This window comes from Mycteria americana, chromosome 1, assembly GCF_035582795.1.
Source record: "Mycteria americana isolate JAX WOST 10 ecotype Jacksonville Zoo and Gardens chromosome 1, USCA_MyAme_1.0, whole genome shotgun sequence".
NCBI lineage: Eukaryota > Metazoa > Chordata > Aves > Ciconiiformes > Ciconiidae > Mycteria > Mycteria americana.
Window position 1 is genome coordinate 111,524,399 of NC_134365.1, and position 18,244 is coordinate 111,542,642.

The 18,244-nt window shown below is 39.6% G+C and overlaps 1 protein-coding gene across 2 annotated transcripts in view; it reads right to left on the reverse strand.

Annotated features, from left to right (window-relative positions):
* SAMSN1 (SAM domain, SH3 domain and nuclear localization signals 1) overlaps positions 1-18,244 on the reverse strand; it is a 90,535-nt gene that overhangs the window by 51,786 nt on the left and 20,505 nt on the right. For both annotated transcript variants that reach the window (XM_075491844.1, XM_075491845.1), the window contains 4 exons: positions 14,783-14,850; positions 10,092-10,160; positions 4,938-5,061; positions 3,423-3,799 (listed from right to left, as the gene is read on the reverse strand). In XM_075491844.1, coding sequence (XP_075347959.1) covers positions 3,423-3,799; positions 4,938-5,061; positions 10,092-10,160; positions 14,783-14,850 — 638 coding nt within the window. The remainder of the gene's footprint in view (positions 1-3,422; positions 3,800-4,937; positions 5,062-10,091; positions 10,161-14,782; positions 14,851-18,244) is intronic.

Genomic DNA, 18,244 nt, shown 5'->3' on the forward strand with positions numbered 1-18,244 from the left:
TGAACTGTTTTCTGCAGGGCTAAGCTTGAGGAATAAAAAGAAGTATAAAAACCAATAACCTTTCACATTAAGGTCAAGTGGTTGCTAAAGTGGTGTCTGGACAATCTTTTCTTCCATCCTCTGCCTTATTTTCAGCTGATTCACAACGTTACAAACACCGGCCTGGACCACTCAATTCTCTCCCCAATATACTTTGTGGTAATATGAAAATATGCAGCATAGTAGTTTCTTTATCCAGGCACATTTTTTTCTTTTTTTGCTGAAGTATTCAGTATTTTCTCAAATATATTCTTCCACTTTCTAAGGAAGAACTATTTACAAATTACATCTCCTTAGGAAGAATATCAGTAACAATAATTTCACATGGCAATCTTGACACACCAAAAAAAGCAATGCTCTATGTTGCCCCTAGCAAAATTTTGACCAACCACTAATTATATTGTAAACAGCTGAACAATGCAGAAAAAAATGACCTATGTCTAAGTTAACTTTGCACAAAGTTGCTAACGGTAGCACCGTGGCTATAAAATGGTAACGCAGCACACTCAGTTCTGTATTTAATTAAAGGACAGAAATACAGACCTCTCAAATGTTTTCATAATACATGAAGGTGGGCAGGATGGGTGGGATTTGAGTTGTCTCCAATGTCCCTGTGCTGGAGGCAGTTAGTTAACACAGGTGTTTATTGTGGGCTTAACTGGGGGAGGCTGAAGGAAGAGTAGCTGGAGGAGTTTGGTGAGCCTGTTGTAGCTGCAGATGGATGTGACTTTTGCAATCTGTTCGCACGGTTCTTGTTTAGGTGACCAGCTTGGATGATCTCTGTCAGCCTTTTTATTGTTTTAGGTGAAACAAACAATGGCAATATGAAGCACCATAAGGGAGGCCACGTAAAGTGCTGAGGAGGAAGAAAGGAGTCAAGGGAAGAAACTGGAGGAAGGGAATTAGGATCACTCATATTTCTCTCTCTAAACAGCAGTCTATCATGAAGAGATCCAGATCTTTTTCCATGTGATTATGGGAGAGCACTACTTAATTTACTATCTGCAATTCAAGCTTTAATTAAGGCTAGGCTCAATCAGCTTTGCGTATGTTGCTGAGGTGAATCTGGATAATATGTGTCCAACCTCGATATTTGTCTGTCCCCCAAACCAGATCAGCCACAGTTTGCTGATGGAATAGCAGAATCTTGGATCTTAGTCTCGCATCTACCAGTTTTACCTGTTTGCCTCAATTCAGGACATACCAACTAGCATTTCAGGAGTACATCTCAGGCTATATCCTCCACATCATGCTGCAGCAAAGACGATAGAGTAGTAGCCAAGCCAAGACCAACAAAGCAAATGAAACGATACTTTACACATAGAATCAGAAAGAGTATTATAGAGTATATTGGTTTTACTCTAATAAGTAAATCAACATCAGAAAGAACATCTGCATCATCCTCAGTGTCTGATCCCCTCATAGCAAACCCCCCAGTGTCGGCTTGTTTGATTCTTAAAAAGCAAAACTGAAAATCCAGTCTTTGTAATCTTCAATTGAGCCAGTTGGTAGAATGCAAATGCAAAGAATGAGATGTCTTGCCATTGCCTGTAATTTTAATCTGAAGACACTAAGCCCACAGAGATACATTAAAGTCACGGAGCCCGTCAGGAAAGCAGATGGCAAAATAAACAATAATGCAGAAAAAAAAGCACTAAACCTCTTGCTGGCACTTAATAGTAACATGGGTAGGACAAATCTCACCAGGGTAGAGAACGTTAACAGCCTGTTTGTAACAAAATGAAATAAAATTATTCGAATTGACACTTATGTTCTCATAAATCTGACCGACACATCTATTATTACTATTTTGCCCTGGGACTTCAGCCTTAGCTTGGGATGCTGAAAGTTGCTTTCACTAGGAACAGGCATGTGATGGAGCCCAGCATCCCTGACACAATTTGGTTTCTCCAGAGAGTCCTATTTACTGGCAGCCAGGAAGACTCACCCTACAGAGCACAGTCTTTGTTCACAGCTCCCAGCCTATTTCTCCCAATGCTCTGCCCTGAAGGCCTGTCTCCAGGGGCTCTCCCTGGGAGTTTGCAGTGCTGAGCTTGTCCAGGGTTTCACTGCTGCACCTTTCTCAGCTTTTTTTAGGGATAGTTTGCTTTCTCTCTCTTCTAATTACAGTTCCATCAATCAAAGCTTTAGCCTTTCTGTTTTCTATGTCAAATCCCAGGAAAATCTTCTGGGCTACATTCAGCTAGATAAATCCCATGTTTCAGGTACTGCCTGTTGTTATGTCAGCTACCGTGTCATTGAAAAGAAACTCCATGACTACCTCCATGTATTCAGAAATATGGTTGCTATAATGACCCATACATCTATGCGTGTGTACCTTTCCTAATGATATATGAGCACACGTTACAGAAAATGCTGTTTTCAGCAGGAGACTCTCTGATCTAAGGTTATGGTTGCTCAGGTCTCCATTTGAACACTCAGCTGGCAGGTTTCAGCAGGTATCTTGCCTCCTGTGGTTTAGATGCACATTCCTGGGGGCTGGCCTTATTGCACAGTGAGAACCACTGTCCCTGCAGCACCTTGGAGGGAATGGGCATAAAGGGAAAAGAGGCTACTGGTATATTTCAGTCAATCAGTCATCCTCCATGTGCTTACCACTATGTGGAGTGCCAGAAGACCTGCTGTGCCAAGTGAGGAGGGGGAGAAAAGCCTCATTGCAGTGTCCATATTTTGTATATCTCACCAACTAAAGTTTTTCTTGGTTTTGTTTTTCTAGTTTCAAATAACCCTTTAAAAAAAGCCCGCAATTAAAATAGAAAAGCCTCCTCCGGATTGCTATCCAGAAAGATAATTTCAGACCAAGATTAAACTCTGCTCCTTTGTATCTGGCCCTAAAAACTTCTTGCTGCCACAAAGGTAATTGCAAAATTAGACTCCACCAGCTGAGCTGATCCAAGAAGGCAGAAACACCAATGCCTGCCTCTTCAAGCTCTGATTTGTCTAAATAACTCTAGTATCCTTTACTAATATTGCAGTGACCTCTAGGGGCCTGATCCAAGCCCACTGGCTTCATTGGCCCTTACTGACTTACCCCAGACTTCCAGAAAGTTTTCTAAGCCTGGAAGGATGAGTATTTAATGTACAGATGAAAAAACGAGTGTGTGTGATGAGAAACAGAATAGCCTAAAGCCTTCCATCTCAATGCTGCTGATGTCTGCATGGTTAAAAATGAACTACCTAGGGCTATATGAACCCCTGGTGTTAGCCTGAACAATGCATACATCCATTTACCTGAAATCTAAATTTGGTTTATCGCATTTCGTAACCACATGGAAGATGACAGCGTCTCTTTAATGCTGAATCAGAGCAAAAAGTTTCCACTTTTTATGCATATCAGCACAAAAGAAACCACTTCCACTTACCCAGGAGTAGTGTAGGTCCATATCAGTTAGGGAATATGTAAGATGTGGCTGATGAGTTGAGCAAGTACAGTTTTCCCATTCTTCTATTTTTGAAATCAAGAAGTCACAAGGACAGAGCTGGTTATCAGGAAATGGCTTCCAGTCACTCCACAAGTGAAATTCGGTTTCTGAATGGATTGAAATAGTTCCTAAGTTATTAAGTCTGGAAGTGTATGAGCGGCCCAGAGATGCAGAAATAAAGTCTGCCCTAGTCTCCATCTCTTCTTTTCTCCTCACGTTGTCTTTCCAGGTCTTCTTCTCCTGAGATTTTGTCAGTTTCATGCAAGAAGTTAGTGCTTCTTCATCCTCTTCAGAGAGATAAGCATCTTCTAATGTATCTTTAAAAACACAAATACTTCTGTTATAATACGTTGCAATTCATAAAGAAAATAGCACAGTTTTTTTCTTAAATGCTGTCTGTTGCATTCTATATCATGAAAAAGCCAAGGACTCCATAAAAAGCAAATAATAATGATAATTAGGGAGATGGACAGAATTTTGTACTGGGTCAGATATCTGAGCCAAAAGCAAGATTTATTCTCCATTCGGTAAATTTGTCTTGTTCCCTCAAAAGCCTGGAAAATTGTACTGGTTCCGCACTGAACATGAAAATTTGCTAATTGAATGTCATATTGCTGCATAGTTGCAGAGAGCATGAGTTTAGCTTAAATGTTGGAAAAGTTCTGAAAGCTTTTCTAGATAATTTCTCTCCCACCCCTACCCAGTATGTATGTTGTAGTTACAGAGTAGTTGCTGAAATCTAAATTTCCTCATGTGTTTCAGCCCAAGCAATGATTTGTCCAGAGCAGTAGTTCATCAGATAGTTTAAACTCATTTTGCTAGTATTGGTTTAAAAATAATCATATACACAAATGCATTGTACAACAAATGCATGCACTGTTAAATTAATGTTGGCAAAATAAGTTCAGATGAAGAACTGCTGCACAGGCAGATCAGTGATCTATAGGAGACTCAAGAAAATAACCTGAGCTCAGCATCAGTTTAGAATTCCTCTGTCTTACGGCCCTAGGCGATCAGGTATGATGAGAGGCCAGCTTGCTTATCATACCGCAGACCTTCTTGCGCTCCCAGCTGCTACTGACTCATGGATTAACAGTGAAAGTTCTCTTTGCATTTGGGAGTTTTGCCTTTCTGATCTGAAACACGATACAAAACTAGGAACTACTCTAAAACCAAATTGTCCCAGCACAGAGGCCCCACTGTTATGGAATGCTATTTAGCTAAAATCCTCACTTGCAAGATATACTGTTACAAAACTCAAGCTAGTGTGACAGGAAACAGGTTTTCACACTATGAGGAAGTCAGCACTGAAGTGGTATCACAGTAACATCTCAGTTGGGGTTTGAAAATTGTGGGTGGTGAATGACAGACCAGGACAGGATTGTTTACAGTTATGTTCAATACAGTGTCATTTGCCAAATGTTGGAAAGAATGATGATATGATGCTTTACTTACCGAGGGGGACCAAAACATGTTTGACATCCTCCAAGCTTTGTGTATTCGTTTTTTTGGTTCGGACCAATTTCTGCAATCGTTTTAATGTTCCCATCGACTCTGCTTTATCATCTGGTTCTGTACCCTGGCAAAAAAACAAAGACGTTAAAAGTATTCAAAGTCTACAAATAAAAACTAAGGGTAACATGGTGCTTATTTTGAGAATGACAAAGTCTCAGATTCAAAGAACTAATCGTCTACACAATGCTTTAAAAGTTCGGCACTTCCTTGCTTGGGACCAATAGATACAGAAAGGGAAAAAGGCAAGTCACAAGAGGCAGAAAACTTAGATCAGTGTTCATATTGCTGTTTACATATTGCTTTTCTTTAATACCTCAGTATTACTTAATACTTAACTCCAGATTAGTTCCAGAAAACATTTTAATACATGCATCCACTACATTATCCAGAGGTATGCACAGAAATCCGAGATGTGGCGAGTTACTGCATTTAAATGTGTGTGACAGTGTGTTCTGAAATACTGATGTCTTCCTTTAGTCAAGGCCTTACTTCCTTTCCTAGATTAAATGACAGTGACATAAATGACAATTCAAATCTGTTATTGTACATTCCAACAACATCCTACTGGAGAAACTCAAGGTTTGGGTACTACAGGCTCATGGAGCAGGAACTTTGTGAACATGCAGCCATCTCACAGGGTTTCACTTATGTTAAACCAGCTGCTATCTTGCAAATCAGTCCAGAAACACTTGAGTTCACTTCCAGTCTGGCTCTGAACTTCTCTGTGAGCTTCAGAGAAAAATTTCATACTTTGACAGCAAATAACCTCTCTTCCGTAGGCATATGCTGTGTTTCACATAGGATATCTGCTTTTCATTAGAAACCAAAAAAAAGTAAACATATTAGAAATGAATAAAACCATAATTCACTGAAGGCTACTTTTTGGCACAATACTGTCTGGCTTCTATGGCTGTTCACCTATTTACCCCCATAACAAATCTGGCCTATTTTGGCAATGCATCTTTTGTGATATTACAAGTGATTAAGTGCTAGTGCTGATGTTACCAGAAGGTAGAAATGCAGAGACCTTTATTGCACTCTCCCCACAATCAGGTCACACATCATAGATCCCTTCTGCTTCCTCATATGCATAATCCTTTGAGACAAAGTCATCAGGGAGTTTGCCAGCACAGTCTAATGTATAGTGGGCAGGCTGCTTAGGGATGGGTCTCAAGAGATTCTGAACTCCTCAGCTTTCATTTGGGTTAAAGGCTTTTTGCAAAGTCTTAGCATGAAGCACATCTGAAGCCCCAGCATTCACATATTACAAGTTACATCCATCCCCTGCAGCAATGATAAAGGAGAGGGTGTATGTTAATTTCAGATTTTAAAAAAGACCACCTTTCACTTGACAGATAACTGCTTATAAAGATGGCTGCACTTCAAGCGCCAAAGGTTCAGATATTTTTCTATGAAGACATGAGGTTCTGTAAGTAGAAATAGAAGGCCAAGACTTCTATGCCCAGGCAAAGGACATTTTTATGTGTATTTAGTTAGTTTTGTGTCACTAGATATTTGTGTTGAAATTATAGTAAGTTGAAGCAGAGAGTTAATGAAAGCTAAGTGAGAATAGGTGAGATATTCCCCTGTATATTTAGATGCTTGATTTCAAACCTTGAAAGGGTTTGTACCAAATGATTTGCACCACCAGTTCATCTTGGTCCAGCTACAAATTGGCATGGGGAGTTAATAGCCTACAGAATCTGGTATATCCTCCTCATGTAAGACCAATGGACTAACAGAATATTAGAAATTGTCTTGAACCACGCATGACCTCGTGAAATAAACATATAACCACCTGTGTAAAATTACACACAAAAAAATCTGAAACTATTTTATTCTTTCAGGCACTGTTCTGATGAAATGTTCTTAGGTATGTAAAACCTTATTATTATTATTATTATTAGTCTATCTCTAGATACACCTTTAATGGCTTCCTTCATGGCTGATATAAATTAGCATGAGTCCATTCATGCTGATGGAGCTATGCTGACTTCTTTCCTTAAGGACAGGACCTTAGGAGTCCTGCTCTTGCTAAACGCAGTGAGTAATGCAGAAGTTCCCATGGTGGATAGCACCTGGGTTTAGACTGCCTTCTTCTCAGCAGCATGTTACATTCCTTGAAGTCTGCAGACTGTCCTGGGAACTGGGACTCAACCGCAGGAACACAGCAGGAAGCCAGGGAGTTGAATGTAAACACCTTTTCATGTCTCCAGTGTCTTTGGTAAATTATGGCTCCATTAGTAATTTAGTTTCGATCAGGGGCATATATTTGAAGTGAATTTCAAAGCTATCCCTGTAAGCTGCGCTTTGGTCTCAAGGTGCCACAAACTGAATTCATTGCAGATGAAATTAAGATGAAAGATGCTTTCCAGAAGTTCAGCTGATGAACTCCAGCTACTATTGGATGTCCAACAGAGAGGATGTGAACACAGGTAGATCTCCCATAATGCATATAGTGTGGACATCAGCTCATCAGCACCAACTGTTCCGCTGTGCTGATACTCACATATCACTCTGGGCTAGTTACTAATATAGCCAAAACCTAGGTGCTTTCAATTTCTGCCATTTGAAGGATTAATTATTTTGTTTTGTAGACTAATAAAACCTAGCATTTCTGAATTTAAAACCCTTTAGATTTTGGGGATCTTCACTGTAGGATAAGGTCTCAGCACATCCACCTTAAAGCTCTAATCAGCTTAGGGCCCTTCTACAGCTTCTATCTGAGTATTCATCAGCCACTGCAGGCCAAATCCAAGCATCCTTAGACTAGTCATGTTCTGACTTGTATTTCAAGCCCCCATCTCCCTTCTTCCAAATTCAAGATAGCAGGATTGCAGTTTTAGCTTAGCTAAAGAGAGAAATTGAGGTGTAATTTTTCAGTCTCTCTTTGTGAGATGTCTTTGCAACATAAATCACAGTGGGTTTAAAATGCTAACATTGCTCTAATATAAGATCTCTTGTAGTAATAATCATTTGTTCACTTACAAGTAACGATACAAAAGCATCATGATGGCTTTGAGTTATGATCTGGGATTTCTATCATGGAGACACCAAGATAAATGGAAGATAATCTATTAAAATAATTTTATTAATGGCAAACTCTAATCCTCTTTGCCTTAAAAGCATTCATTTGGTACAGTCTATTGTTAGTGAAATGTCATAAGTGCTTAAGTAATAAATACAGTAACCCCCTTTTATGGAGAAAAAAGCTCATGCAGTATCAGTTAGTGATGGGACAGCTTTTAAACTTACAGTATTTTATTTTGGTTTACCTAAGTATTCAAATCCAGATGTTTAGCTGCCTATCCAAACAGAGGTAAAACATTCTTTGATGTAGAAACCAGACAATCAGGTGAACTGACCATCCTGGTCTCACAGTTTTGGTGTATCGTCCTGGCAACCCTCAGCCACAGCTTAGTGAAAGCATGCATAAACGTGAGAAAAACATGTTCAGTGTTATGCTCTGGTTTCAGGCAATATTCTTCTTGCTGTTTGTGTTATCTGGAATCTGGTGTCTCTAGTTGCCGCTGTCCAGGATATGAGAGAAGGAAGTGCGGCGACAGAATGTGCAGAGCAACTGGTTGGACCAGTAATGTAGAGTAATTTGGAGTATGCTACTTTCCAGTACCTTCCTTCTCTGTGGAAGGGGAAGGATGTTCCAAAAGGAACTATGGGGGAATATTGAAGACCAGCGCACAGAGCAGTAAGTCTCCTTTCATAAAAAGCTGTTAAATTTAAAACACATTTAAAGACTTTTAAATCCCCACCCCCCCATATTCTAGGGTCAGAGCATTTGCTCACTTGAATATTGTAGCTGTGCTTGTGTTTTGCCCAACCTATAAGCAAAGCTATCTATAAGGAAAAAATTCCCTCATGAACAAGAATATTCTTTATTTCCCTGCTTAATGGGTTTTAGTCATGCAAAATCATGTCACACCACAAATAAAAATGAATTGTGTAAAAAAATAAATCACAGGCTGCCCTTCAGTTGCAAATAATTTGCATGAAGTGTGCATAAATACTTATGGACAGAAAATATACATTTTAAAAATGCACTTATAAAAATGTATTACAGAAAAAGAAGACCTAATTGTGTCTGATAAAGTGTTTCCAGTTTATCCTAAGATATTCTAAATACCTTAGAAATCTTTGCTCACTGAGATGTTATGAGGGTTAACCTGGTGACAGAAATAGAGCAATTTGGAAGCTAAGTGTAAAACACTGTTGGTCAGATTCCAGCAATCTCAGTCCTGTTGAGCACTCTCTTTCCTGGGTATAACTGCATTAATTTCAATAAAAGTACTTGCACAGCACGTCACTTCTCAGCATAAAGAATTTAGTCATGGCAGAGTCTAATCTCTGTGATTTTTCCTCAACTGGTTTGCCTTTCCCAAAGAACTGCAATGATTTAATCATGATTACCTATGCACTTAAATTCAAAGTACAGTGTAATAGTGAGAAGACAAAAATTACTATATGTTTACCGTGTCAATGGTGCTATCATTATTGTACCATAGAAATTTTTGGAAAGTTTCAGTAACACCCTTGCTGCACATAGTGGATATTAAAATAGTACATGATGATAGAGAACTTTCTGCTCTATTTATACAAAGAGTTAGTTCTGTAAAATGCACTGAATTTGGATAAATTTTATGTTAAAAAATGTCAGTAAAGCCATGGTCAACCAATATATAGACAAGCACTGTACAAACTTCTTTCATGTGCTCCTGCCCATACATATCTGACCTTTAAATATTCCCATTATTTTAGTCTGGTACTCCAGCTACTCAAAAATGACTGCAGAGTCAAACTAAGCAGGCTAGGATTATAGGCTGATTTTCCCTGAGAATCACAGAGCAATGATAAGATATTCTATAAAATATAAAGAAATATCGTGATTAATAGCAGGGCGATAATAAGGTATTCTATAAAAGAGAAAGAGATGTCATGACTAATGGAATGGATATGGATAAAGATCTTTCAGTGTTTGGGGAAGCAACATACAGTAAAGGAAATGCTACTAAACCAGCATGTTCTTCCAGGCTGCTAGCTGCCGATGAAAAAAAATGAACAGTTTTCACGGCAACTCACCATTTCACTGTTACCAGCCACACTTGGATTGTGAACTCGTGGTGGAATCCACTGCTCATAGTTTATCACCTAGATGGTAAGAAAAGTAAAATTAAAAAAATCCAACATAAATAAGATGAATAAACACAATTATTATCATGTCACTGAATACGGAGTGAGAGCTCAGCAGTCTTTCAGCCCAGTACTGTGTGCATATAAAAGCAATGGCTGAGATACACCAGCTGACACCCATTGAAATCAGTTTGATATTGAGCTGTCTTAATTTCCTTAGTTGTCTGGGACTCAGTAACATCTTGGAGACATCACAGTGTATGCGGTACAGTGGCAGAGCCACACATTATATCATGGGATGCTTGGGTCTCATCCTAGATCTTGCCTCTCCTTTCTGAATGAGCAGGAAAGCCACAGAGGACTTTCCTCAGCAGCAAGCCCCCAGCTGAGGACCAAGTGTCCCTGATGCATTTCTAAAAAGGGTCTTGTTCAGTTCGCCTCATTTTACCTGGCATGTTGAGCCCCAAGGGTGTGAGTTTGAACTGGATTAACAATGCAGAGAAAATGGGAGGATCCTCAGAACTAAGCAAAGACAAGACTATATACACTTTCATTATCTGCCCATAATCCATTTCTTGGTCACAATGTCCTCGTGATAGGAACACCATGAGAATGCACTTTCCCTGGGGCACTGATGCAGTCCCTAGTGGGCAAGCTTGACAGTGCTTATAGCTTGTCAGTGAAAGTAATGAACACTAGCCTTTTTTCTTCATGAATATGGATGACACTTTGAAGGCTGAATGCAACCTAAGAATTTACGTGAGAAATGAGCCATGAAACATTTTTGAAAATGTATTAGCCCAAAGACTGTATTACTTCATATTTTATGTCCTTCCCAATATGCTACAAATGGCTTGAGCCATCAAGGGAGCCCTGCTAGACATGAACAAACTAGAACAAAGATATGAAAAATAAATGCAGGAAGTAAAGCTATTTTTTATAGTAAGGTACAATTATTACAGTGTTGCTCGTGCTGTGTCCCTCAACCTGTGCTTCTGTTCCAAGCCCCTGTTGTCCAGCACTTACAGAATGAATGGAATGAAACGAGCATCTATTTAGGAAATGGAGAGGGATTAGGTTTTGTAAAGCACTCAAAGAAGCTTTCTTGCTTTCTTTTTTTCTTTTTTCCTTTTTTTTTTTTAATGAGAGGGAGAAAAAAAAACCTAAAATGTTCATCTATTATATTTATTCTTTCTTGTAAATTTGGCTTTTCCATGTCTTATAGAATCACAGACTCACACAGACCAGCTGAGGCAGGAAGGTGCCTCTGGGGATTGTCTACTCTAACTCCCTGCTCAGAGCAGGTCCACCAGAGCAAGTTGCCTACGTTTGTGTCCTGACAGGTTTTGAGTATCCCCAAAGATGGACTTTACACAGCCTCTCTGGGCAGCCTCTTCTAGTGTTTGACCTCCCCTCACAGCAGAAAAGTGCTTTCTTTATGTTAAATGAAATTTCCCGTATTTCAGTCTGTGCCCATTGCCTCTTGTCCTGTCACTGGGCACCTGTCACAAGAGCCTGGCTCCCTCTTCTTTACTCACCCCATCAGGTATTTGTACACATGGATCAGATCCCCCTGAGCCTTCTCTGTTCCAGGCTGGACAGTCCCAGCTCTCTCAGCTTCTCCTTGTATGACAGATGCTCCAGTCTCTTAATCATCTTTGTGGCCCTTCATTGGATTTATTCCAGTATTTTCCTATTTGTCGTCTACTGGGGAGACAATAACTGTACCCAGCACCTATATGTGGTGGGTCAGCTTGCCACTGCTGAGCAGAGGATCACCTCCCTTGATCTGCTGGTAATTCTCTGCCTAATGCAGCCTAAGAGGCTGTTGGCCTTCTTTGCTCCAAGGGCACATCACTGGCTCATGGTCAACTTGGATTCTGCCAGGACCCCCAAGACCTTTTCTGTAAAGCTGCTTTCCAGACATTCGGCCCCCAACCCATACTGACGGAAGGGCTTATTCCTCCCCAGGTTCAGGACTTTGCACTTCCCTTTATTGAACTTCATGAGGTTCCTGTTTGTTCATTTCTCCAGTTTGTTGAAGGCCTTCTGATGGGCAGCACAACTTTCTGGTGCATTAGCCACTCCTCCCAGTTTTGCATTGACTGCAAACTTGCTGAAGGTGCACACTGTGCCATCATCCAGGTGATTAATGAAGATGATAAATCTTCAGGATTGACTCCTGGGGTAGACCAGTAGGGACAGGTTTCCAGTGGGACTTTGAGCCATTAATCACATTCCTTTGAGCCCAGCAGTTCAACCCATTTTCAGTCCATCTCACTGTCCACTTTTCTAGTCCCTATTTCATTAGTTTGTCCATGAGGATGTTATGGGGGACAGTGTTGAAAGCCTTAGTAACATCAAGATAAGCAACATCCACTGCTTTCCTATCTTCCACCAAGCTAGTCATTTCATTGTAGAAGGCCCTCAGGCTGGTCAGACATGATTTCCTCCTCATAAATCTATGCTGACTACCCCCGTCAGCTTCTTGTCCTTCATGTGTTTGGGAACAGTTTCCAGGAGGATTTGCTCCATCACCTTCCTAGGGATTGAGGTAAGACTGACAGGCCTGTAGTTCCCCGGATCCTCTTTCTGGCCTTTCCTGAAGACAGGAATGACATCCATGGCAGCTTACACTCCAGTTCTGTGAGCTATCCCACCACATTTCTGTGATCCTGATGAGACCACAACCTTGCAACTGCATGCAGACCTCTAAGTCCTCCTGTTTGTTCCCCATGCTGTGTGCATCAGCATACAGGCACTTCACAAAGGCACTCAGTTTTGCTGAGAGTTTCCCCCATAATGCTGTTCTCTCAGTATTTCCTTATTTGTGTGCATGATGTAGTACAGCAAATGAAATCAGACTATTTTGGAAGCTTAAACAGGCATTATATCATTGTTATCTTGATGATAATGAAGGCTAGAGGTAATAATCACAAAACCTCAAAATAATGTCATTAAAAGGTAAAATTTTCAAAAAGCAAGCTATAAGAGCCAAGTTCAATAGGTCTTAAATTGGTACCAAACCTTGGAGGTGTCCAAGTCTCTACAGCTCATTAGTCACGTGCTCCAAAATGTGTCTTCAAAAAATTAGAGAAGTCAAAAATAGAACTTTTCTTTTAGAAGTGGGCAAATGGTTCATGGGGAGATGCTTTAAGGGATTTTAAGGAAACTTATACTTAAAGCAAACCATAGGCCTTATTCCCTGTTATTTCGTCTTCTCTTTTTCCCCTCCATATTCTATCATGTCTGGGAAATGGATCTTAACCAGGAGCCAGCCCAGAGGCTGCCGTGGCAGAAGAGGGGCAGAGCCAGAGATCACTCACACTAAGGGAAGAACTGCTGTGGGAAATCAAAGAGTAATCTGTATTCTTAATACTTAGGAGGAGAGAGGAAGACAACAGAGAAAGAGAATGAGAGATGCAGAAGAGAAAAGAGCTCTTTTCTCCTTTCTTTCCTCCCCACCTACTTTTTGGCAGTGGGGAGAGGAGGTGATCATGGGAACAAACTAACAATACAGAGACAGATAAAACCCTGAGGGAAAGCAGGAGAAACCTGGAACTCACTGGCTTTAAAGCCACAAATACGGTCGTCTGTCCCCTGATACACAGATCATTTGACTTGTCTTCTTTATAAGCCAGATCGTGTTTCTGGCCTACACTGGGGCTGAGCACTACCTAAAGTCTGGGTCTTCACAGCTCTCTGTCTTATCTCAGATGCCTTCAGGGTGATGCATGTACAGTTTTTTCTTGCTTTTAACCTAAACATCCAAAAGGACTCCTGACATTGTATAGAAACAGCAGAGGAAGCTTAGCTTGGAGCCTTTTATAAAGTTTAAAATTCACCTTGAATGTAATATTCTTCTGTAAAGGCAGATTTAACCACATTTTCAGCTTTTAAATAATTTATTGTATTAATTCCTCATTTAGACACACGAACATATACATAGGTGTGTGTTAGACACTTTTAGTCAGATTCCCAAACTGGGTAAACTGTTGTGTCATGTGAAATCAACAGACCTAAACTGATTTGCAACAGATACGAATTGGCCCTTTAAGTAATATATTATCAGGGCAAACATTAGACTGGAAGTGAAATAAAGAGCAAATGCCAGTTGTTCTAATTCCAGAGCTCCAAGTCCTTCTCCTCACCTCTCTGCTTCTCACCAGCTGATGGGTTGTTACCTATTTTTATGTTATTACTATTCCGCAAACCCAAGGGTCAGAATTCCTTAATTGCTCATACTGGTGGGATAACTAATGTAGTATTATGAAGAGGAGATACGGTATATGTTTATAGAAATTCAGAAAGCATTAGGATGCATATGCCAACATGAATCATGCAAGACTGATCTAAACACTTAGATCATGCTAGACACGATTCCAGCACATTGGTTTAACAGAAACTTATTCGCTCAGGGAAAGAAAAAGTTTTCTAAGTATTAAAATGCATATGGTCTGCATAATGAAAATGGTGCACAACTCAGGTAGTCACCAGAGTCTTCTTTTAAACTCAGCTTCTAACATACACAGGCATAAAGAGTATGAAGTTTAGGCTAGGCAAATACTGAATGGAAGCAAGAAATATACATTTTATTTGAATGAAATTTTAGATTCTGAAAAGAAGAGTAGTTCTTTCACCTGGCATGTGGTTTCTTCTATCTTCTTTCCTTGCAGCAAATGTATCCCATCACCAATAATATTATCTTCTGTGAATTATGACAAAAAAAAGAAAACATTCTTTAAAATGTCCTCTTTTAAGTTATTCTGAGGAATATCATTTAAATTGCACTTGATGTTTTGAGCTGACATTTTGACTCTCTGAAGTTAATCTTATATCATTTAAGCATGCATTTTATCTCAAACTGCTTTGAAGACTACAGAACAAATTGCCAAACTGACTCACATAAAGAAAACTCACTCATGCTTACTTCTTTATCTGTACTTAGTCCTCAGAGTTTACTAACCCAGAATCCCACCAAGTGCTTCCTCTTGCCCTGCTAATTTACAGCTGAAGAGTGTAGAACATTCATATAAAAAAATGAAGGCCCTGAGCAAAAATGATCTTTGCAATTGAGATCTGTTTAGCTTAGATTAGATTAGGAATTGCTTTCAAAGGATGAACGTCCTCCCATTTCTTCCAAGAAATTAATGCTTTGCATGGGAAGAGTATCTACCTTCATGACAACAATGAGCAATAATAGGTCAAACAACTCTTCGAGAAGTTTACTTTTAGTAAGTCTACTTTGAAAGATCTACTCTTACTCCCACTCTTAAGGCAAAGCATCCATCTTTATACTACTGTAGAAAGGCCTTTGTGATTAGATTTCATCAATACAGACACCAGAGGCACTCAGTTATTTTTCAGGAAAAAAAAGAAGAAAAATTATCTGCTAATCACAGCCCAAAGTGCTATCCAATTTTCCAAAGTTACTAGAAACCAGTAGGAATGTGGTGGTGTTTTTTTTCTCATGAATCCTAACTTGGCCTCCTTATTGCTGCTGAGGAATACCTTACAACATCAGTAATTCTCCTGTTTGCAAAAGGAAAGCTAACTTAACATACAGATTCATAAAGGCTAACTGTAGGCAGGTGAGACTGATTGCATTGTTTTGTCTACAATCAACAGAAAAAGAAAGATTAATTCTGTGAATAATTCCAAGTGACTGAGATTCTTTAGCTATCACATGAAAAAAAGTGTTTGAACACGACCATGAAAATTTATATTCAAAGAGGTAAGTAAGATCCCAGTCCTCAAAATGCCTATGCTTATGTTGGAATTAAATGAGACCACAATGCGTGTAAAGCTAGCCAAAACCCCCCTAAACTCCTGTGAGTGAAACAATTAAAGGGCCACAAGTTAGCACATAAATTTTTGTATGTTATTTTTAAAGCAAATTCTGAATCAAGAGACTTTTTTAGGAATTTTATTTTTCCTAAAAGAAAATCCTCTGCAAACAAAAATTGTAGCACAATAACAAATAATCTTCTTCATAATTTTGAAACTTGGATGTTGTAAGACTGGGTTAAAACTCACAAATTACAATCTGGGCATCAGACAAAAAAGAGCAAGACTCTTTTCACATCCTAGTTCTTCCTTGAAACGACAGGTCAGCTGCATAGAAAACCCCATCAAACAATTTCCTTTATTTGCCATGTGTGTCAACAGGAAGAGGAAAACGAGTCACAGAAAATTTTATTGCATGAATTTGCCTTTGGAGGCTTCTGTAAGAGCTTCTATGATTATAGGACAGTGTCTTTCTCCTACAGAGTTGCTGGTTACAATAAAACCAAAAGCTTTTCCAAAAAGTATGTTACATTCCAAAATCTAATGTGACTGACCAGATTTTAAAATGTCTCAAGCAGCTGCAAATATCCTTGAAGTCACTGGGGGCCAGGTGTAGCTGACAATCTAGTTGTTTATTTAAATATAGAGCTAGCTGGTCTTCTAGAAGCAGCATAACTCATGTCAAGCAGTGCTTACGCAACACCAGTTTAACATAACTGGGTTGTTTCTGGTCCTCAGGCTAATTTGTTTTCATCTCCTGCAGGCATCTCTGCACACTGTGCCCCTGTGCTCTGTAAGCTTACTCTAAAAGTTAAGTCTTGCAGTGTTCAGTCCTGTGCCCACAAGTCCTCTTATAGTCTCGTCCAAAATAGTATTATTTGGTAGCTGTTTGCTGCTGAATCACAAAGAACTGTGGGGCAACATATAATGACCTTAGCCTGAAAGGCTACATACAGTGACACTGCTTTTAATGTAATTTTGTTCAAAACCAAATGAACAACAGCAGGTTATTAAAGCAAACCGTGGTGGTCCCCCCCCAGCCACGATCTTTTTTGCTAGCCATAATAACATGCATCCACAGTAGTCTTACATCTTGCTTAAATCAGCTCTCCAATCCACTGAAATATGAAATGGGGTATTTGGGTAAAAAAAAGATACACATAAGCTGCAGGTACATATAAAAGATATACGTAAGCTGCAGTGTTCTTTTCTTCCTAGTCTGGCAATGGGTACCAATCACTTTACTGTGGAGTGAACTGGTAGCAGTGGAGAATTATGTCCGCTAACTCTGAGAGGTGTCAGCTCTTTTCTGTTTCTCTCCGTAATACTCTTTCGTGGAAGCCCAATGACTGTGACTTGCATAGTCAACTTTTTCAACAATGATAGTTTTAGGCTGGCAAATCTGATACTGATGATTTGGGTTTGTGCTTGTGAGCAAAGACAGGTATTCCCACTATTGTGTCTGTGGGATATATAAGTTTTTACTGCCTTATCAGTCTGGAAAACTGATTTTTGTAGAGGTTATACACACAGCGGCATTAAGGACCTAATCCAAAGGCTACCAGAGTCAGTGGATGTCTTTTCATTGACTTCAGTGAGATTTGGGTCAAGTCTGTGAATACAGCTCGGAAGTAAGCAGAGAAGTCAATGCTGGCCACCACACATGGCTTATTACGTCTAACAGAAATTCATATTATGCAATAGGCTTGCAGACCTTGAAGGATTATCTCTGTTAAGAGCAAGGTTTGATCAATAGTGACAAATTATCTTGATCAATAGCAATACACTGTAAATCTCCTTGCAATGGTTTTCACCATTGTGTGAAGGGGACTTCCCCTGAAATAATTTTACTGCAGTAGGGGAAAGGGAGATTTTTATTTAGCTGCCAGCTTTGCTTCCTGTTCCCTCTGGGCTGCTGCCCTTCAGTTACAACACTTGTCAGCTTTTAAAATGTGCGCTGCTTCTTTTGCATGCTTTGGATATTTAAAAGGGTAAAAAAAGTCTTGAGTAGAAAAGGCTCTGGAAGAAGGTCAAAAAGTTCTGTTTGCTCATTCAGCCTTTTTCCACCTCCAAGCTTACAACCTCTGGAGTAGTTTGAGGAATCATTCAAAAATGGTTTTGGTTAAAAGTAAGAGTTGTCTGGAGAGAAATGCCTAATTTTTATTTCACCTATCATTACAACCTTTTCCCTTGCAAGCCAGTGAGACCCACTGAAGGCCCCTTTTCCCCTCATCAGTTCACTGCAAGAGCAGAGTTCCTCTAAATTTTCCTGTCATCTCTTCCAAGGAATTTGTTCCAAGAAACCAAATTTGCCC